The 22,224-nt window shown below is 48.7% G+C and overlaps 1 protein-coding gene and 1 long non-coding RNA gene across 4 annotated transcripts in view; one reads left to right on the top strand and one right to left on the bottom strand.

Moving 5' to 3' along the window:
- Positions 1-2,217: 2,217 nt before the first annotated feature.
- Positions 2,218-11,453, top strand: LOC132028400 (uncharacterized). Of its 3 annotated transcripts, none has more exons than XR_009407422.1 (3): positions 2,218-2,455; positions 7,729-7,881; positions 11,189-11,453. It is a non-coding gene; the product is annotated as an uncharacterized LOC132028400 (long non-coding RNA). The 3 variants fall into 3 exon arrangements; XR_009407423.1 differs by lacking the exon at positions 2,218-2,455 and adding an exon at positions 2,463-2,613; XR_009407424.1 differs by lacking the exon at positions 2,218-2,455 and adding an exon at positions 3,661-3,981.
- A 481-nt stretch (positions 11,454-11,934) lies between these two features.
- TENM2 (teneurin transmembrane protein 2) overlaps positions 11,935-22,224 on the bottom strand; it is a 479,009-nt gene continuing 468,719 nt past the window's right edge. Inside the window, exons 28-29 of the mRNA XM_059416332.1 lie at positions 15,749-15,879; positions 11,935-14,107 (exon numbers count right to left, since the gene is read on the bottom strand). Coding sequence (XP_059272315.1) covers positions 13,346-14,107; positions 15,749-15,879 — 893 coding nt within the window. The 3' untranslated portion in view covers positions 11,935-13,345. The remainder of the gene's footprint in view (positions 14,108-15,748; positions 15,880-22,224) is intronic.

The raw sequence follows: 22,224 nt of genomic DNA, 5'->3' as shown, positions 1-22,224 counted from the left end.
TCCTTACACTGTGGGACTGAGCTTGCGTATGTGGCTCACACACGCGTGCTCTTCAGCTGTTTCTCAGAATACTCTTCCTTTGTCTTCAGCTGCAAGATTCACCTTCAGCTGGCAGCTTAGATGTGCCTTCCTTCCTCACTGTCCAAGGTTGGGTTATATGTCCCTCCATTTACTTTATCCTTTAGAGATCTAGCCTCATTCTTTTCTTTCTGTCTCCTCTCCCCAACCCTTTCTCCTAGCTGGACCATAAACCCTGTGAGGACAGGGTTTTAGTTCCCCCCACCCCATTCCCAGTGCCTAAAATAGGCCTGGCACACACTGACCCCAGCATGTGCTAGAAGACATACCTGATCAGGACCTAAGACTCCCTGACACCACTTTTTAACCATTCTTCCTCCTTGTAGGGAGCAGATGGCATTAATCTGTTGGAAGAATTAGGAGCCCATATGCCCCTGTAAGAAATAATTTGCCCATCTGTGGTGAGGAATGAGAATGCAGCATCCAAGGGTCCTTATAGAAGGTTTTTCTTTTTAGTTTGAGTCTGAAGGTTCTTTCTCAAAAGCCTTTATTTGAGAGCTCTTTGGTTTTCTTTACAGAGTTCTATATCCATCAAATCATGAGGAAGAAGCCAAATGCAATGATACATGAGTGTATCCTGGAGTAATTAAAAAAAAAAAAAGCTACAGAGGGCATCCTTGGGACAATCGGGTAAATGTGAGCATGGACTATATTTTAGACAATATTACATCAACGTTAAGTACCTCATGAGTGGTCACAGTACTGTAGTTCTGTAGAAGGATAGCCCCTGTTCTCCGGAGGCAGAGACGGGACCATGAAAGGAGGAGTGTTGTGATGTCTATAACTTACGTTCAAACTGTTTGGCAACCATTTGAGCAGTTCAGAGGGAGGGAAGGAGGGAGAATTCAAGTATGGCAAAAATGTTCATAAGTAAACAATAATATCGAAGGTACGGGGGTTTATATTTTCTTCAACTCTCCTGTCACTTAGCACAGCACCTGGCATGGAATACACCCAATAAATGTTGGCTGAACTGCAAGAACAGCTACTGGGTGGCCTAAAAGTGTGCCCTGCGTTGCTTAAGATGATCTCTTGCCTTCCTATCTATGGACTTCTGATATTGGACCTTGAGCAGCTTTGTAACTGAGAACCAGTCAACCGTCCTCTCTCTCCTGCTGAGCCAACTGGTCCGAGCTCCAAATGTATTTCATATAAATTAACATTTTTTATAGTAAGTCTTTATAAAGGACAACAAACAAAGATAGGGAAGAAATTTGCCCATTATATTCCAAATTAGAGAAAAGAAATATGGGTTTAGATGTGACTGTGGGTCACAATTTCTGACCCAGAGTAAGGATAGAGACACTCTCCAGATCATCTCCTTGGCCAGCTCCCTGGATGTCCCTTTAAGAGCTCAGCAGCAGGTGCCATGCAGCCCCTCTGATGTCTACCTTCTGATCCAGCTCAGGGACTGAAATTGCTTGGAAGGCTGAAGACTTGCACCTGCATGGAATTAGCAGGGGTCAGTGGGCAAGTGAAACCCTTTCTCTGGCCTCAGTCACTTGGTGTCTTCTGTTCCAGTTCATGGTGATCAAACATAAGGTCCAGCCCAGAAAGGGAAACCCATACATTTGGCAGCCCTTTAGGCAAGGGGATAGGCCTTCAGAGATTGGCCTGCCTTGTGATATGGCCACGGCCAGAGGATGGGATGAGAGCAGGCAGATGATGCTTCACTTCCGAAGTGGCTCAGCTCTGTAACCAGGGGCTTCTCTGGGGGACAACAATGAGGCAATAATAGTGGCAATTGTGGCCATTGACTGAGCGTTACCCCGTTCCAGGTGCTGATGGCGCTTCCCATATCCAGTACTCATTCTGGCCTCAACATTTAAGTAAGCCAGGATTCAGACCCAGGCCTGCCTGCCACAAAAATGGAGTGGTGTACATGAGCAATGCCCACCCAGGGAATGTCGAAGGGTCCCATGGCACGTGGGATCTTGGTAAAGTTCTAGGTGAATGGTGATTGGTGCAGCTGCTACTGTGAGGGCGCGTGAAGAAGAAACTCCTCCTTCCACAGGTTCTCGGGCTTCGCTCCAGCACCTCAGGAGAGAAACTCATTTCCAATCAGCAGGTTAATAAGTAACATGGTTGCCCCTAGGAGGGCCAAGGGTCAGTGCTATCAGTGAGCGCCTCGGTTGGGCAGGGGGATTAGTGAGGGGGGTGGGAGGCAAATTCTCTCTCCCCTTGGAACCACCGGCCGCGTGGACACAGCCCTTGGCCTGGAGGGTGCTCAGCAGAGCCCTCCTGCTAGCAGGGACGCCAGGAGTACCCGCTTCCAGGTGGTGGGGAAGCTCTCCATCTGTGTGTGCATCCTGTATTGGAAGATGGAGCTAGGGCTCGCTTCACAAATGGGCCTTCCGAGCCAGGAAGCTGGCAACCAGTAAGTCGGGCAGGCCTTCGAAGAATGAATGAATGAATGTGTTTTGTGAACATCGGAGGGTCATGCACAAGTGAGTGACCGTGCTAGAGGCTAGGATTTGGCCAGGACCAGGAGCAGATCCCAAGCCTCATTCTTCAGCTTCACCTCTTGCACTGAAGGTGAGCGGGGCCGACTTTGTTCCATTTCCCGGCTCCGCTTGGCTCAAGAACCCACACCTGGAATGCAGGCTGTGTGTTTTGTGCCTGGAGGGAGGGAGAGGGTGCGTCTCTGCAAGCTCTGATCTCTGTGTAGCCAATAGAGCAGGTGGCTGTGGCTGCAGAGGTCCTCTTGTGTTGCTAAATCCAACAAACAGGTGACATTCTTTTGTCCCCTTGCTGTGCCCTTCAAGAGAGATGCTGGCTTGGGAAACAAACAGTAACCCATGTGCACACACTTATTTCATCATGCTTCTCCCTCTACTCCCCCACCCTCCCATCACGAAGCGCTTAAAACTAGCCCCTGCAAAACACGCCATGTTGCACCTCTCCAGAGAGGCCAGAACAGGTTGGGGGTGTCTTAGATTGAGGGCCCCTGGGAAAGATTCCGGGCTGGAGATTGCGTGCAAGTTGTTTCCTAGAGAGTGTGTCAGGAACACCTAGGAGGGAGTAAGATCCCAGGACTGGGCACCAGGGTCAGGCAGAGGTGAAAGTCAAGCTGTGATGGCCCAGTGGGGATGACCTCAGCCATTCCCCTTTCCAGCTCTGGAGCTGGGATAGCTCTTCACGGCTGGGGGCGGGGCGGTGGTGGTGGTGGTGGTGTCACAGGGCGGGGCACAGCCAGCCTTTGTAGCCCCTGTATTGTCCTGATGCTGCGATGACCCCGCCCCCCCCCAGGGCATGCAACCTCCCTTCAGAGAGGGCAGGGGTGGGGGTGTTTTGAAGTGTCCGCAGGCCGCATTCCAGGGCCTGGGGGGGTTGGGGGTGGGGTGGGAGGGAGGAATGAATGCCTGGGCCCCCAACAGAGGGATCTGTGCCCACTGCAGGGGGTGGTCCCAACTGTGGCCCAAACAATGTCATTGTGAGGTGGTTAAACACACGCTTAAAATTTGGAGGAATGTAGAAGACTTTCTCTTGCTGCTTCTGCCAAAGTTATTTTTAATTTTCTAATGGTGCCAGGCCTGAGCTCCTGACCTTTGAGTTTCAAAGTGCCCACATCCGTGAAGTTAACCAAAAAGCTTTTTTTCAGAACTGTAGTTGACACAATGTTCTATTCGTTTCTGGTGTACATCTGAGAAAGCTTTTACCCGAGGATCTCCTTTTTCTCCTCTTTCCCAAGGCCCCTTGGACAATTTTGTTCTCTTTTGTTACCCCTCCCCACCACAAACCCCCCGCCCCCATCCTGGAAATGGACTGCTTTCCACGGTGCGGATATCCCCACAATGTCTCATTTCAAGCCACCAGGGGGATGTCACTGAACACAGGGCTGGGAAGAGACCCACATCACAGTCTTGTGAGCAGTCCCTGCGCCTCCCAAGTTCAGGCTGTGTGGTAGGTACCTCAGGGAGAGGCAGGGTTTGAGGCCCCGAGGCAGTGGGGTGAGGCGTGCGTGTGGTTGGTAAGGAAGGGCTTGCCTGCCTTCTCTCTGTTCTTAGGAAATCCTCCCGGATCCATTGCAGGGGCTGTGTGGCCAGCAGCACAGGGGCAGAACGGGAAGGAGGAAATAAAACAGGACCCCGTCATCTCCAGTCCAAGCATTGTCCCCCAGGTGCCCCGGGAAGGTGCTCTCACGTGCAATGCTCTGACCCTCGTCATGGTCACAGTCACGCTCAGGCGTCTGCTTCTGGCTGCAGACAGAACCTGCTGCGGCTCTGTCTCAGGAACGCTCAGGGCCTCTGCCTTCTTCTGAGCAGGGGCACCTCCTTTGGAAAGACTGACTGGTGGCAGGTCGTGTTGGAGGGAGGGTCTGGGAGGGGAGGAGGAGAGCCACCAGTTTAGAGTAGGCTCACGAACTCAGCTACCAAGTAACTCCTGGGTGGTGAGCCCTGAAGAAGAGGAGAATCAGGGCAGAGCTTTCATCGAGTTCCAGAATCCCTGGCTTGGAGGTTGTTCTGGGATGAACGTAGGCAAGTACTGGTACATGTCTCTTCAGGGAGAATTAGCCTGCGTAACCAGAGAGCAGAGGCTTGTTCTTTCCAAAGGCTGGGGGTCTGGAGTCAGGAAAGAGTGAGGGCAGAGGGAGTAGAGGGAGAGTGAGCTAGTGCAGTGATTCTCAACTGAGGGCGATTTTCCCCCCTCCAAAAGACACCTGGCCAGGTCTGGAGACATTCTGGGTTGTCGCAGCCGAGCAGGGAGCTGCTACTGGCACCTAGTGGGTAGAAGCCAGAACTGCTGCTAAACACCCCACATTGCACAAGCCCCACACCAAGCCCAGCCCACATCCCAGGGCCACCAGGCTCCAAATGTAACTGATGCCCAGATTGAGGAAACCTGCACGTGAACTGGTCTGATGGGCAGAACCTCTCCTTACGGAACATGGCTGACACTGAGGAGAAATCATGCTCCCCTTGTGCTGAAGGAGGGAGGGAGAAAGTGAAGAAGTGGGGGACATCCAGCCTCCTATACACAGTTCAGCCCAGGGAGAGGCTCTCCAGACTGGTGTTGGAAAGAGGCTTCCTGTCTTCCCAGGGAAAGGGAAAGGCCCATGGTAGGTGGGCAAGAACCTGGATGGGAAGCCATAAGGGGCTGGATGAATTTTTCGCTCTTAAGATTCAATCTCTATGTTCCCAGTGCACTACTTACACTCATGTCCATGTCCTCCCTCCCAAATCCTCACCATGCTCAGTGTAGTTCTTTCCCCAGCACTTCCATGTTGTATCGCTATTATTTGCTTGTGTTCCTCACTAGATCCTGAGTGGCTGTGTTTTATTCATCCTTGTATCCCCAGCACCTGGCTTTGCCAGCTAAACACCCAAGATGTGTCTGGCACTAATCATTAATAGAATGGGCAGATGTGTAATTTTAGTTTCTGTCTGGACAGTTGTCTTCCTTGGGGGACCACCCTTTCCCTCTCTTTATGGCCCTAATGGGATTGGGGCTCATTCAAGTTCTCTGTGAATTAGAGGGAGAGCCTCACTGCCATTTCCATGGACACTACAGGGATGGAGGTGAGAAGCTGCCAGTAGTCATCTTTCCCACATGTGGAGAAAGCCCACCTGGGAATAAAACACACCCCAAAGGAAGCAGAACTGGAGGTGGAGCAAAGACCTCTTTTGAGTCCCTGGATCCCACCATGTCTGAAGCGACCTTCTCTTTGAACTTCCCAGTTTTTGCTTTGAGTTGGGGTTCTGTCACTTCACATCTCTAGTTTCCAGATTAATCTAGTCACGCCACCTGGGGGCAGAGCCAGGCAGTGGTCATGGTCTCCAACTCCTCTAGCTCATGAGGTTGATTGACAGACACCGGGCAGACTTCTGGCTAGGAGCCCGTCTTTGAATAAAATCTGCCTGTATTTGTCTGAGATGACGTGAAAATAAGGGGCTGTGGGAGGAGTAGCCTGGAAGTGGAACCAACTCGTGGTAGATTGGGAATAGGAGGAGCTCCAGCCCCCTGGGAGGGGCCTGTCTTAATGGTGTAGTCTCTGGTCACTGCCTCTCTCCAAGCTTCTCACAGGTCTCTCAGGGGGTGGCGAAGTTCAAATACCATCCATTTGGGCAAAAGGGCTTTTGAATGCATCAATGCAAGGAGATCACTTTCACTGCCACTGGAATTGGTTCAGTGGGAGAAGGAGACCAGGGTGGGGAGCTATTGAAAAAATACAGAGGAGCAAGGGGGGGGGTGAAGGGGATGGTTTATGTAGGTGGCCCCCTCATGTAACACTAAAGACAGGGAGGGGGCATGGGGCAGAGGAGATTCCATTCTGTTCTCACTAGGCCTGGGGACCCTGGAGCCCTGGTGAGGGCTATGGAGCTGACTTAGGTGTTGGGGGATCACCTCCCATCACCCTTACCCTTGTAACTGAGACCCCAGAGAAAGGACCCAAGTCAAGCATTCCTAGCTCCTCTCTGGGAGGATGGCCACCGGGAAAGTCATTCCTGGAGGGTCGCGGGCCTCCCATCCTTAGGGCCTGCTAGAAGAAGAGCAAGGCCCTTTTGCTTTATGTGGCTTATGGGGTAGGAGGATGGAGGGGGCCCTGGATACTTGACTCCTTCCCAGGTCCGGCTTCAGGACTGGGATGTGTATGCAGTTAGTCTTAGGGGGAGGGGGCCTATCTTCAGTCCTCACAGTCTGAGAATAGTAGTCACTGGTGGTGGGTCAGTAGCCATCCCCACGTGCTAGGAACTAGATTGGGTGTTCATCACAACAATCCTGAGAGATGGTATTGCCCCCATTTTACAGGGGAGGAAACTGAGTCTTCAGAAGTAGTTAAGAGCCCAGGCTTAGCTAGAAAGGAGAGCAGTGGACTTTAAAGTGGAGTTTGTTTTTTTGTTTCTGGCTCTAAGGACCATAATTCAAAAATGTTCCGTTATTTTCCTTCAATAGTAGCTTACCATTCAGTATGCACTTAAGTGCAAGGCACGACAGAGGGCTTTGCGTGTGAAACAGCCTGGACGAGCCAGGCGCCGCTCTCAGAAGATTTTATGGGGACGGCCGCCATCTAGTGGCCAGACTTCGAGCCCAGCATTTACCAGCATTTACGAAGTGATCAGGGGAAGGTGGGGCTTTGGGAACCAGGTGCAGTCAGTGAGGAAGAGACTGGACGGAAGGGGGGACTTGGGTGTGGGTGTGGTAGACCAGAACTCTCCTGGAAAGTCCCACCTTGGGCCCCTCAGAGGATTCCTGAAGGTAAGCCTCAGCTAGACTTCCACTTGAACCCTTCTCCTGAGGTGGTGTGTCCTTTTACCGGAGTGAGGCGGGGAGCAGGGACATTGGTATATCTGAGGCTTCCCCTGCAGAGCGGCCCCGAGTTTCCAGCCCTTGGAGTTCTACCTTGTACAGCCCCTGCCCCCACCTGTGAGAGAGTTCTCCAACCTTGTCCTCATTTCTGGAATAGTGTCCTGAGGAGACCTCCCTCTGCCCTCGCCCTCTCACCCCAGTTCAGGCCCTCAGCTGGGCGGGTACAGTCGGGCTGAGGCCATCTCCCAGCCTCTGCTGTGTTGGCCTCCCCTTTTTCTCCCCACTTTACTGATCGAAGGATTTCCTAGTTGTGGAGGACCCCACATCGGCCCCCTCATGGCCTGCAGGACAATGTCCAGTTTCCTGGCCTGATTTTCATTCCTGCCTTATTCTCTCTGACAGGCCCCATCCCAGGCCACGCATCTCCTGTTGGGCTCTGACCCACGTGCTTCTTAGTCCTGGCGGAACATTCTAACCACCTGGGGGAGCTTTGAAGCCTACACTTGCCCAGAACCCAGGACGTGGAGCTCATGGATGGATTTAGAAAGCCCCCAGGTGATTCTAATACGTAGCGGGGGGAGTGGTGGTGGTGCTCAGGTGTAGCCATGGTTCCAGCCTTTCTGAACTTCTCCCCAGTGGATCTGCGCATGTGTCCATCCTCCCACGTGCAGCACACACTGTCTTCCCCTCCACAAAGCCTTCTTCCAGCTTTTCTAACTGGCGTTCTCTCCCCTGGGAAGGCTCAGCACAAATGCTCTTGGAGAGAACTTGCAGTCCTCTCCTCTGGGCTTCCTATTTGTGCATCACTTCTATGGACCCTTGAACCTGCTGGGTCCCATTGCTCGGCTTGTTCTCCTCACACCTTGGACTGTGAGCTCTTGACCATGATGGTCTGGTATGCCCAGTTTCTGACAGGGCCAGGGACAAAACTGTGCTTGGTGATGGAAGGTTGATGGATGTTCCAATGAGTGTCCTGCTCAGAGAGCCAGTCTTCTTGTGGCTGAGACCTTCACCCTTCCAAATGCTGACCTTTCTGAAGAGCCCTGGAGGCTGTAAGGCAGGGTCTCACACGGGGTGTACATGTTCATGCTCCCCAGGCCTGGGAGAGGGGAGGGGGCCACGCGGAGTGGGATTTGAGGGAAGGGCCTTCTCCCTCCTCCCAACCCCTGCATAAAAATCTCTCCTATATGATGGAAGGCTCAGTCCTTAGTTTCCATGCTTCGAAAACCTATGCTTGAAGCAAAGATTTAAAAATAAAACCACCTTTTCCTGAGGACTCAGTTTACATCAGTGATACATGCAATATTCCATTTAATCATCATTGCCGTCTTGTGTTCACCTGTCCTTACGGGCCGGTGAGGAAACAGAGGCTCTTGGATATTGATTTATATACCAGAGACTGCTTGGGCTCACCGATACCCCGTCTCCTCCTCCTCTGAGGATCGTAGATGATATTTTTCTGGTCTCCTTTGCAGTCCATGGATATAGGAGGGTGGAGGCAGGGGGCTTGGCCCTTCATCAGGTTGTGGTCCATTAAAAATAAAATAGTCACGGGGTGCCTGGGTGGCTCAGTGGGTTAAAGCCTCTGCCTTCAGCTCAGGTCGTGGTGGTCTCAGGGTCCTGGGATCGAGCCCCACATCGGGTTCTCTGCTTGGCGGGGAGCCTGCTTCCTCCTCTCTCTCTGCCTACTTGTGATCTCTGTCTGTCAAGTGAATAAATAAAATCTTAAAAAATAAAATAAAAAAAAATAGTCATTCACAGGGTCTTGGATCTTTCTCCCTCAACCAGCTCAGTGGAGAGGATGTTAAAGATTCTGAGGATCTGGAAGAGCAAGCCGCAGGATGAAAGGGGGCTGGGGCTCTGAGGGACGGCGTGAAACAGCCGTTTCCATCACTGACCCACAGCGGACGGCTGTGTGAGTAAGAACTCAAGGTTTCTGTGTTAACTTATGTTGGGTTTATCTCTTGCAGCAGCTACTGCTATGGACCCCACTGATCCATATAACCATCTCCAGCTCCCACGTTCAGGGAAGGGGGTTCAGTGAGAATTTGTTTCCAGGCAGGCTGACTTCAGAGTGCACAACTCTATCCCCTGCACTGCCTTTCCAGAATTCAGTAACAAGGGGCAGATACCTTGAGAGAGGTCAGGCATTCCGTCCTGTCATTCTGAGACTAGCCTGAGGACTCTTACCCAAGGCTGTCTCCCCCTCCCATGTTATGGGTATGTGTGTATTATGAAGGGTTGGACTGGGCTGGATGTAGTAGGAAACTCATGAATAATTCAGAGATGGTTGGCATACAAGAAGAGAGTTTCAGGCTCTTGTGCATTTTTTTTTTTTTAAAGATTTTACTCATTTATCCGACAGAGATCACAAGTAGGTAGAAGGCAGGCAGAGAGAGAGGGGAGGAAGCAGGCTCCCCGCTGAGCAGAGAGCCCGATGCGGGGCTCGATCCCAGGACCCCGAGATCATGACCCGAGCCGAAGGCAGCAGCCCAACCCACTGAGCCACCCAGGCGCCCCCTCTTGTGCATTTCTGGTGACATGGGATTTCCCGAGTGCCATACTATGTGTCTGTAGTCTACCTTCCACCTACGGGTCTGGTTGGGGCAGAGGAGCTCCGGGTTGAGGGAGCTCCCCACTGGTTTCTTGCTTGTGATGAATTCTGTTGTGGATGGTCCCACTGGCTGCTTCTCCCCAGGGAGACACAACGCAGTTGTTAACCCCTTTGTCACATCCACCGAACCAAGATTCAGGCTGGTGCTGTGACCAGTGGGAGGCTGGTCTGTGAGTGCAGATGCAGGTGGTCCTGACGCCCATGGGATTAAACAAGGCAGGTGGCAGAGCGCACAGGAGGAGCAGTCTCCTGCCTCCCTGATGAGGGGAAATGGACCAGACTCACTTGGCAAAGATGTTCATATGTGCTTCTGAGAGGGAAGTTGTCTGAGACATTTTTGTCCTCCTGTTTGCTTTACTAAATCATAGCTTTTGCTCTGCTGCTGATGCTAACAGGGCCCATGAGACCTGACACCTGGTGTAAAGCAGGGTAACCCGGCCTTTCTCCCCGCATCCTCCCACCTGGGGAAGTGACCCCTGGCCTGGCTGCCTGACTGGGAAGCCGGCAGCGGCTCTCGGAGCGCTGGAGGGGGTCTCAGTGCTGTGCTAACTAGACTTCCTGGGGAATGTCTGAAATCAGCCATGACTGGGCTTGAATCTGACTCCACCACTTACCAGCTCCGAGGTGGGGGGTGGGGGGGTTAGGGCGTTGGGGGGTGGGGGTATAACTAGCTTCAGTCTCCTCACCCACAAAGTGAATGCAATCTACCCCCTCAATTCACTTCTACTCCCTGCTGTAGTCCCAAATGCCTTCATCTCAGGCCAGGGGGCACCAGCCTTCTCTGTTGTCTCATGAAGATGACCACATCTGCTCCCCAACCTGTTCTCCACACTATATCCAAAGCATTGGTTTATGAGATTAAAACAGACTCCCTCTTGTTTTTAATTAAAAACAACAACAACAGCAAAAAAGAAAAAAAAAATAAACTACCCCAGTCTTTAATCTGTGCATCTTCTGATTCCTGCCAAGCTCTTCTGTGTTCTCGCCTGGCTCACCACTGGCCCTTTGCATAGGCCAGTGCCCTGAGTCCGGAATGCTTTCCTTTCTCTTCATCTGGTCAATGCTTACTTTCAGATTGCAGCAACTTCTGGGCCATTCTCACTCTAGGTTACCTTTCCAGCTATGTGCTTCCATGACTTTATACATCTTTATTTAAAAAACATTTTAATTTTCAATTAAAAAAATTTTTTTTCCATAGCTTTATACACGCTCTTGGTGCTTAACATCCCGCCATTTTCATTACTTAAGGTAATGCTTTGATTATCATTTGTCTGCAAGAGGTGAGGACCCACGTGGATGTCTACCCGCCTTCTTTAGCCCCTGAGCACAGGACCTGGCATGGGACAAACTCTCCATAGGACGCTGCTGAATGAATGAAAAATGAGGACTATATGAAAATATTGTGTGCAGAGTACTTAGCACTCTTCTTGGCATTAGTAGGCATCAACAGATACTAGCTGTTGTTGATAGTATTACTCTGTGGGCTTGATGGAAATAAAAAAAAAAAAAACTTGTTTAAATCATAAGTGTTCTTCTTACTTGGGTTGCCCCCGCTGTGCCAGTTTGGGGATTAATGAATCTGGAAGAAAATACAGACACACACAGATACACACATGCCTCCCAGCGTGGCAAGAGTGTTTGTCCTCACTTCCTGCCAGCATTTCCCACAAGGAGAATGTGGCCTCGGGGAGAAGCGTGGCTGTCCCTTTAGGGCTGGAGGGACCCATCCATGGGTGGTTGGGTGTGAGGCTCCTCCGGACCCGGGTCCAGACCTTCCTCTCACCCCTGTTCCACAGAGAGAGGCTGCAGGCGTAGGCAGAGATCACTCTAGCATTCAGAGCAGTTTGGGGAGCACTCCGCGCCTCTAACACAGTCTCCTCCCTGAGTCCAAAATACCAGCTCACCCTGTGCGTGGCAGCAGCCACCCTTTCCTCTGGTAGCCTCTACCTTTTCCTCACCCCGCAAGCATTCGTCACAGAAGACCAGTGTCCACAGGAGTTTTAGAGACTTTATTTATGTATAAACAATTTAAACACTTTGCCATAAATTATCTTTGCCTGTCCCTAGTCTTTGCTTAGCAGCAAATTAAAATTAATATAAAAACTCGATGAACAATTCATACATGTATATTACAAAAAAGTTCCTGTACCAAAGTTCTTATTAGACTTTTTTTTTGTTTTTTTTTTCTGATTTTTTTGTTTGTTTTTGTGTTTTTTTTTTTAAATTTTTTTATTTTTCTCTCTTCATGGTGACTGTCATGTGATTGTCTCAGTTTCTGGACCAAACAAACACACTAAGAATTTTAAATCTGAAACAGTGATTGTGCCTTGAGGCTTATGTATGTACAGGGTGATCAGAAGTGGTGCCCGTTAGCAAAAGAGTGTCACAACACCACACCTCTACCGCAACTGATACCCACGAACTACGGAATCTATACAGACTACACCCTGTAACTGCGTATTACTGTCCACAATGGAATCTTCAAAGACAAAAGAGTATGAGATTTATCTGGAGTGATTATAGCCACCATTTTGAATTAAATTGTACACTCTGCGCTCAAATAAATTAGCTCGGGCCCCACTAAGTTGGGACCTGAGAGTTAAGTGCTGAACGGTATTATTTCGCTTTGATTTTTTGATATTAATTTCCTTTTTTGTGTATGTGTTTTTAGTTTTTTTTTAAATTTTCTTTAAAAATTATTTCCAGTGTTCACTCTTTCACTTTTATTTCCCCCCCCTCCCCGGTCGCTACACACAAATCACCCCCAAAGTCGTGTTTTAAATGCACCTGTATTTGTTTAAACGAAAATGTCTGTAGGATTTGTCCGACAAGCAGTCTGACTGGGTTTCCTCAGCTGGTCTGTGACGCCGGCCCTGCTGGATATCTCTGTGTCGCTCACGTGTGGATGAGTGAGGTAATAGAGTATGAGGCCTTCTTGTCTTCACGTCTTTGTGTTTCGGTCAATGTATATGTTTTGCTTTTTGTTCTTTGTGTTCTTATTTTGTTGTGTTTTCCTGTTCTTTTGTTCCTTTTAGACATTTTGCGTCTTTTTCCTTTTTTTTTTTTTCCTGTTGTTGCTATTGTTTCTTTCTCTATGTAGACCCAGAACAAGTGGGCCATATTTTAGGGGAACTTGGAACATTTTGTGTGTGTGTGTGTGTGTTCATTCATTCGTTTGTTTTTTTTTCCTCAGGATTTTCAGCCAGGCTTTAGTCTACTTCAGGATGTGGGACTTCTTGCTTGGACAGTAGCATTTGAACTCAAAAAATGTGAGCCTTCTTGCCACTTGGTATCCTAAAGCAGCCCGGCCTCAGTGCCCCTGTTAGGTCTTCATCTCCTTAGGAGAGGAGATAACAGTTACTCCTGCTGAGCCATCCAGACAAGGAATGGCAGCAGATTATTTTGTTACCTCTTTCCCATCTCATTCTGTCTTAAAAACTGGATGTTGCTGCTACTGTCTGCAAGCTCTGGGTATTGCTCCACGGGAAGCACGTAATATCCCTCATAACCTTGCACGCGTCCCGTGCTCAGGAGCTGCTGCTTCTCGCCCTCAGTCCATAGGCGGCTCCCCTCTCTCCCGTCCCTGGCTTTCTGCTGCTCCTTGGCCCAGGCGGTGCCCAGAGCCCTCTGCCTCGCCTGGTCCAGGACGCGGGCCTTCTCTTCATCCAGGGTGTCGGGGGTTAGGCCGTAGCGGATGCTGAGCAGCAGCGTGGAGCACTGGAACTCAATGTTGGTGAACCTTCGCGTCCTGCCGTTGACCAGCAGCGTGGGCTGCGACACGGTCACGTTCACCCCGCTCTCCAGCACCTTGCGGCCGATCGTGGTGCCCAGCGTGACCAGGTCGCCGTCGGCCGAGCCGATCTTCACGAAGTAGTGGGTGTCCTTGCCCTCGATGCTGTAGTGCATCTTGTCCAGGTAGTAGGCATTGTTGAGCACGGAAGCCACCTTGCGGCTGTCCTCGCTGGCGATGCTGGACACGCCGGTGCTCACCTGCCCTTCTTTGATGGCGAACATGATGCCCTTGCCGATGATGGGTGTGGTGGTGGCAAACCAGTGGCCTGCTTTCTCTCGGATGTTGGCGTGGAGCTTTTTGGAGATGACCTGCCCTTCCAGAGCCATGAAGGCCTGATTATGCCTCTCTGTTGTCTGCTGGACGCCTGTAATGAGCTGTGGGCAGAAGGAAACACAGAAGGCTGAGATGATGGTCTGGACAGCTCTTTGCATAGGCCGAGAAGCTCATTGAAAAAGGGTCAGTAAGGGAAATGCTTGGACTCCCTGCAAGAACTAGTCTTCCATCTGTAATGATACGAGTTCATATAGTCCTATCTTTTGAAGCTAGCCTAGGCTGGCTGGTTCCCAGTGCTCTGATGGTGTGGCCTGTCCGCCTTGTAACTGTGACCAACTAAAAAGACGGTGCAGAGGTTCGCCGACTTGCTGACATCTGTATCCAGGCCTATACACTTGCCATGTCTCTCTGTTATTGGAGAAGAGAGAGTCGCTCTGCTCTCAGATGGTTTGGCAGCTGCCTTGCACACTTCAGACCCGGGAATATCCTGACCTGAAGGGCAGGGGGTTCCTTTGAGAAGCTATGAGCCCTGCTGCTGTGACCTAGATTGTTTTCAAGGCCAGTGCCCTGGGTGTTCATTAACTTCCTTGAGTTAAGGCCTTGCTACGCAAAGCACAGCTAGCAGCAGGGGAATTGTGGGGACCTGCCTTGTTAGAAAAGCAGAATCTCAGGACTCACTCTAGACCTACTGAGTCCGAAGCTGCGTCTTAACAGGACACACCCTGCGTGGTTTGTATGCTATTGTTTGAGAAGCACTGGACTAAGAGGTTCTGGCATTGTGGGCCAGAGGGAATATCCCCAGGCTTTAGTCATTTGCTTTGGATCTTCGCCCTGGTTCTGCAGAGGGACGACATCGCCATTATCTCCTTGGCCTTGAGCTCTCTACTCACAAATTACAACTCATCTCAATTGGTGGTTGGGGGACAGACTGGGATAATGGAAGGGGCTGTGTTTGGGAGGTAACAGCACTTAGATAAATGAGAGAAATGATGGCTATTCATCCACTGAGTGGTCCCCACAGGGCAGAACTGAGAGAACGTTGTTCTCAATTACCCACCAGCTCCTCCTCATCTCTCTCGAGTTACACAGTGTGGATGGTTATTCAGAGCATCTGAGACCTTTCAGACTTTTACGTGGCCGGGTGTTGTCCTATAACAGGAGTTATCTGAACACCGATGCCCACGCCTCCTGTCTGACCGGGCTGAAGGTCTCAGCAGCACCCAAATGGAAAGTGACCCCCTCTTGGTCATCGCTGAAAGACCTGAGCACAAATTATGTTCTATTCTAAAAACTTAATCTGTATACATTTGGGCCATAAAGCGCTGAGGTTTTATGTCAGGCATAAAAATGTTCTTTAATGGGATAGATACTGCAAACCACAGTTATATGACATCCCATAAAAGCCAAAAGGGTTATGATCTTATAGGCAGTGCAGATGGTGGGTTGCTGCTAGATTTCTCTGTGCTGTTGTTAATCAAGGAGAGACTCAAGGGTATATACTGAACAGATAATGATACCACAATTAAGGTAATAATTGAGGTTGGGCAGAAATATGTGCTGTGCCAGACAGGTGACAGCACTGACATTCGCTTTCCTGGGAAGTCACAATGTTTCATGCACCTTTTTATACCCAGCTCCGATGTTTGCCTCCTCTACTGACATGCCCTTGGCTCCTGTGCAGTTCTGTTTACAAAAGGGAATGAGGACAATCATTCAGATTCTTGGCAGTAACCTCCGCTTACCTGTCCATTCTCACTGGCTTGACTCTCTGACAATTCATAGGGAGGAGGCACGAAATACATTTTGGCTCTTGGGAAGCCAGGAATTATGTTGCTAAGCTGAAATCCAAACATCACAAGCCAGCTTTTCACATCTATGGTAGAAACAAAAATAAAGATTTATGAATCATGATGGATGGAAAGCAGTTGAGTATCTTAGAGAGAGAACAAAACAAAATGAGTGGTTGGGTGTGGAGTCCAGCAAGGGAGAAAGGTGAGAGCTTGTGAGGGTCTCCTGGTCCAGACCCAGAGCCACTTTACGTGGTGGATCCTGGGAAGGATGTTCTTCCAACCTTGGTCACTTGAGTTACCGTGTGGTGACTGAGGGGGCCAGTGCTGGAGTAAGATCTAGTTTCGACTCCTCTTACTGTGTGACCTTGAGTAAGTTCCTGCCTCTCTCTAAGCTTGGGGTTCCTCATATGTGAATTGAGATGATAGCTGTACCAATGTTGTTGGGTTGTTGTGAAAGTGGAGGAGAAATCCTTGTCACCAGGCCTGGCACATAGATTGCTCAGTAGATAGGAAGGCCTTCATTTGGGGGCATCTATTATAGGCCAGTTGATGTGTTTGGAAGCTAGAGGTACAATGATCAACTAGAGGGTAAGGGGTGATTATGAACACTGTGCAGACATTGGCAGGGGTGGGGGACTGCACTGCAGCTGGCTCATTGTGGAGAGGGGGTTCCAAAAGTATGTGGAAGCCACAAATTCTTTTAGCATCTGAGACCCTTTTCACAGATGCCCACTCTTCAAAGAGAGGCTAGAGAGTGCTCTTGTGTGTTTAGAGTAAGACTTCCCTTCCCCTGCTAGGGTCATGGCTGAGTCCCTTGCTTTGGGAATTATACCTCTTTCCTCACAGGTCCTGCTCTCAGAGTAAGACTGCAGCTCCCAGGCTGCCTTGCTTCCTTCCACAGTGATCAGCAGAGAGCCCTGGACATCCATCACTTGCAGCACTCACAGCCCCACCCATGCCATCTGCCCACAGTCCAGCACGAATCCCCTTTTTAGGCTCCTTATCCCTGTTTATAATGGGCGCCCAAACATCATGTCCTGTATCTTCCCAACTCTTTTCCTACCATTGCTGGGCCTGGAGATACAAGCGCTCCTTGTTGCAGTCATTACTGATTCCCAGGCCACTCACCTGCATTTCTTGGTGCTTTTCTGCTTCATTTTCCTTCTCTCCACCTCTCTCCCTAAATTCATTCATAGTGATTCCATTATACAAGCACTTGACTCCTCTAATGTCCTGGCCTCTTCATTCCTTTCATGACCAGCCCCAACCCTTGATCATCCTCTGACCCTGTCATCACCAGTAATTCTGATCCTCCATTATCTTAATTTCTTACACATCAGCCTCTGACCACCACGTGAACTCTTTGTGATTTACTCCTTTTTGTAACCTGACACCCATGCTCCTTGATCCTTTCCTTTCCTCCCTAGGATTTTCAATCCATCCTAAACTTCTTGTTCCTATTCATCAGCATCCTTGTCTCTTTTCTTACCTGGCATGTCCATGGCCAATCATGACACTCATTCCTTATATATATTCTCAGTTCCTGGGTCCCTTTCTTGCTTTAGCACACTTGCTTGGTGAAATCACAATTTTGGTTAAATCCACACGTTCGCCTATTTCTTATTTGTACCTGTGCAGCTGAATGTGGCTGGAGAAACAAATGTAACTACACTGACTGGTGTCACTTTAAATTCCTGACCGTGAACCCCAGCTGTGCCTTCCTACTGCCTGACTTTACTCCCTTCCTTCATCAGTCATTCTCCTATTCTGCGGGGGGATGTTACATCTTCTCCTCTCCGCTAAAACCATCAACATCTGCTTTCCCTTCCCACTAGAGCAGCTGACCTTGTTTTCTTTTCCGAAAACACCCAGGGCAGTCAGAGGGGAATTCCCCTAAACTCTCATCATCACATTTACTGGCCTTCCAGCATCTGTATCCATATTTCCTGCCTTCTTCTTGTTACTCTAGTGGAGCTGCTGAAGTCAGCTCTCCCTGTGTGCAGTGGGTACTGTCTTCTGTTGTGCCCGCAAGGACATCACTCCAGCAACTCTCTCTCTCCCCCATGGCATTGCATTACTCCTCTTTTCAATGGATCAACCTGGTCAGCATAAAGACATGCTACCAAATGCCCACTTTAAAAGAAATTCTTTTCTTGTCCCTTCTTCTCCCATTTGCTACCATCCATTTCTCTCACCCTCCTTGACAAAAATGTCTCAGGATCAAAATAATTCTCTGTACTACTTGTCTCCCATTCTCCTTTGAATTAGGCTTTGTCTCTAAATACTCCACTGAAGCTACTCTTGTCAAGGTTGTGAATGACCACCATGTTGCCAAGCCTGACATTAATATGGGTCCTCATCTTTTTTTGACTTATCAGAAGTACTTGACAAAAGCTCCTGCTTTTATTTTTTTCTTGGCTCTCTGGACAATATAGTCACTTGTTAGTCCTCCTCCTACCTTGGTGGCCATTCCTTATCCTATTTTGGTTCCTCCTCATCTGCCTCCTGATCTCTTCAATGTTGGAATGCCCATGACTCAGTCTGTGAACCTCTCTACTCTCTATGTACTCTCACAAACATGGGGCTCTGACCCACCCTTAGGACCAGTATGTACCATCAACATACTGTTGCTGACTCCAAAATTTATATCTCCATCCTGGACCTCTCTGTGAATTCCAAACTACTATATCTAATTATATTTCAAACGTTTGTCCAACACTGGACTCCTGATCTTCCTCCCAAACCTGTCCCATCCATAGACTTTTCCATCCCACACAATGGCTACTCCATCCTTTCAGCCATCATCCTTGTTCCCTTTCTTTTCCCTACTCCCCATATCTAAATCCATTGGCAAATGCTTTATTTTTTTTAATTGAGGTAAAATTCACATAACACAAAATTCATCATTTTAACCATTTTAAAGCACACAATTCAGTGGCTTCTAGTACATTTACAGTGTTGTACAACCATCATTGCTGTTTAATTCCAGAACATTTTCATCACCCCCAAAGAGGTCTTATCCCTCCTGGCAGTCATTCTGCATTCTCCTTTCTCCTCAGTCCCTGATAGCCACTAAACTGCTTTCCATCTCTGTGGGTTTGCCTATTCTGGACATTTCTTATAAATGCAGTCATACAATTGTGGCCTTCGGTGTCTGGTCTCTTTCATTTAGCATAATGTATTCAAGGCTCATCCGTATTGTAGCACATAGCAATAGAGTTCATTTCTTTTCATGGCCAAATAGTATTCCATTGTTTGGTTATACCACATTTTGTTTATCCATTCATCAGTTAATGGGTATCTGGGTTGTATGCATGTATGTATGTATTTATTTACTATTATGAATAATGCTTCTATGAATATTTGTGTACAGATTTTGTTTGAAAACCTGTTTTCAGTTCTCTTGCTTATATACATACCTAGCTGTGAAATTGCTGGGTCATATGGTTCAATCCTTTACTACTACTTTTAAGATTGATCCCGAATTTGTGTCCACTTGTCATCACTTTGCCATCTTGATCCTGGCCCATCGTCCCTCACCTTGACTTCTAACTGGCTCCCTGCTTCCACCTTTCTGCCCACATACCTTATCGGGCCAGAATGAGTTTTTAAACCTGGAGAAGACCATGCCATTCCCCAGAACACCTGGGGAACCCCCATTTTTCTCAGTGAAGAAGCCAGAGTCTTCCGACTGGTCCATAAGGACACTCGCCTGTTACTGTCTGACCTCATGTTCTCTTGCCCTCTCCCTTGCTCCCACAGCTCCAGCTTTGATGCTATTTCTTGAACATGCCAGGCACACACTCATCTTAGGCCTTTGCACTGACAAGCACCTCTGCCCAGAGTCTACTTCCCTAAAAGTATTTTTTGGCTCTCTCTCCTCTTTCAAGTCTTGTTCAGATAAGGTCTCTTGGATAAGGCAAACCCAACCACCACATTTAAAATCCGCTCCCCCTCTCCACCTCCAGCAATCCCAAGTCTCCTTATTTTGTTCATCCTCCAGCCCCTGCCCCCAAAGCAATCCCATTCTAACATGCTGTATCATTTGTGTGTTTATTGTTTACTGTCTGCCTCCCTCACTGAGAATGTGAGTTTCATTAGGAAAGGGAGTTAAAATTTTTGTTTTATCCGCTGCTGTTCTCCCAGATCCTCTGATAATGCTTGGCACAAAATAGGTGCCGGATAGTATACATGGAACGAGTGAATGAAAGAACACCGAATATATGTGGCGAAAGCCTTTCTGAGTAGTGTAACAAGAGGAACTAATGGTGCCCGAGAGAAGGCTTCTGAAGGGGTTAAGCAAGGTATAACCACCTCCTGCACTGGGACTGTTAGGAGGAGTTTAATGTTGACTTTGCTTCTAAACATGGAGGCATAAAAGAACCTTCTGATGGGAGGGAATCTGGGATCCACATTCCATCCATCGCTGTTGGCCACAGACCGGTTCCTTGAATAATTTGGACTATGACTAATATGTGTAGTTACCATGGAAGGGTCCTTTAAGAATACAAGTTTGCAACTGCCTTGTGTCTGCATCTAGCAGGCAGTAGCATGGCTCTAATCCAGCAATGGTCACATATTTACAGAGCACCTGTTCTGTGCAAGGTGGCTGCTGGCTGCTGTACAGGATGGATCTCCCAACTGTGGACATTCACGGTCACTCATCTCGATTGATTTGCCATCTCCAGGTGTCTCCTGTAGTAGTATTGACTTAATGATTAAAAAAGATAAATTTGCCTGTTTCACTTAAGTCCATTAAAAAAAAAAGAAACTTCATATTACTACCATAAATGGGAGAGCAGACTCCCTTGATGCAAACAGAAAACAACTGTAAAATTAAAACAAAGAAAACATAGCAATGCGATTAAATTAGAGCATGATTTTTGTTACCTGCTACTGAGGAGTCTCAGACCTACTCTCTTTGTTAAAAGGGGAGATTGGAAGTGTTAATGGGGTGTGAAGCACATACCAGCATTAGGTGGTGACTTTCTCCTGGACTGAGTTGGAAGAATCAAAAGAGCACTAAAGAGGCAAACTTTCCCCATTTGTGTTTCCATGTGATCTAATACCTTATCTGTAGACTATCTCTAATCATCCCACCTTTCATCAGGGATATGTAGGATATATGCGGAATCCCAAGAAAGGCAAGAGAGGTCTTGCCTCCCAAGACTATCCTCATCCTGATCTTTTCATTGCTGGGATCCCTCCCTAGTAATTGGGAGGTGATGCTGAGAACCCACTGCTTTGAGACTGGACGTTTTAATGGCTGCTTCCATGAAGGCCAATAGCACATGTCTTCTACCTTCTTTTCTTTTCCTTAAAGTTTCTAACATGGCTTAGTTTCTGAGTCTAAACCTATCCTGAAATGTTTATTCAAGTAGCTCATCTCTTCCACTCTGCAGAGAACACTTCTGGCACCACACAAATACCCCTCTTCCTTTTTGAGGTAATTAGTGTTATCTAGTGACAGGCTCCCTACACAGTCTGTAGAGAGGGAGCCTTTGGGGCAGGAGCTGATGAGGGGGCCCCTCCTAATGGCTCATTACTATTCGACTCTCATGTTCTTCAGGGCATGTGATGACGTTGTGGCCACCAAGCATACCCTCCGTCTCCAGAAATGCTGTCAGAAAAGTATCTTAGGTGTTAAGTGTAGATCTAAGACCGGGGTTAATGTGAGAAGGAGGTTGTGACTTCCTCCTTACTCAGGGAAATTCAACTCCAGAAAATCCCACTATGCTCACATGGGCCTGGAGTTTGTAAACCCCAAAGACCTGCCAGGGAGCAGGGGTGGGGAGAAAATACAAGTCATTGCAGATGATTTCTAGGACGATTGCTTAACTCACGTTTGTCTGGGGTGTCAGGTTTGCCAAAGAAGTGCCACTTGGGCCAGAATTTGGATCAATTTCAGGATGGGTCTGGGGGGGGGTGGTTTCTCCAGATGTATTGTTTCCTCAGAAAACAACACAGAGGTGGTATCTCCACTCTTCATCTATGAACTCCTCATGTCCAAGTCCATGGCTGCTTATAAGTAACAAATGCGTCCCTACCATTCATTAGCCTTAGCACTGCGCTAGGCACCTTACACAGCAGGCTGCATTTACTTTTTACAGCCCCATGGCGTGAACATTATGATTACCACCATTTTGGCGGGGAAGAAATGAAGCCTCAGAAAGTTTGAGATATCATCCAAGTGACACAGCAAGTGATTAGCAATGCCAACACTTGGGTCTTGAGATGGACTCAGGTTCTAACATCAGGATGAATGGGCTTGAATTACAGACCAGGCTTGGGGGTGGGAATGGGTCTCCAATTTGTCGGGGACTGAGGAGTTTCCTGCCATGCCAGAACTGGAAAAGACTGAGGTCCTGGAAGTTGTCAGAGGAGGGAGTCTGTCTCCCAGTCTGTTTTTCTACATCCTTTCCTCTAAT

The sequence above is a fragment of the Mustela nigripes genome, chromosome 12 (assembly GCF_022355385.1).
Source record: "Mustela nigripes isolate SB6536 chromosome 12, MUSNIG.SB6536, whole genome shotgun sequence".
NCBI classification, from domain to species: Eukaryota; Metazoa; Chordata; class Mammalia; order Carnivora; family Mustelidae; genus Mustela; species Mustela nigripes.
The sequence above is the reverse complement of the archived record's forward strand: the minus strand, read 5'-3'. Positions and strand labels throughout refer to the sequence as shown.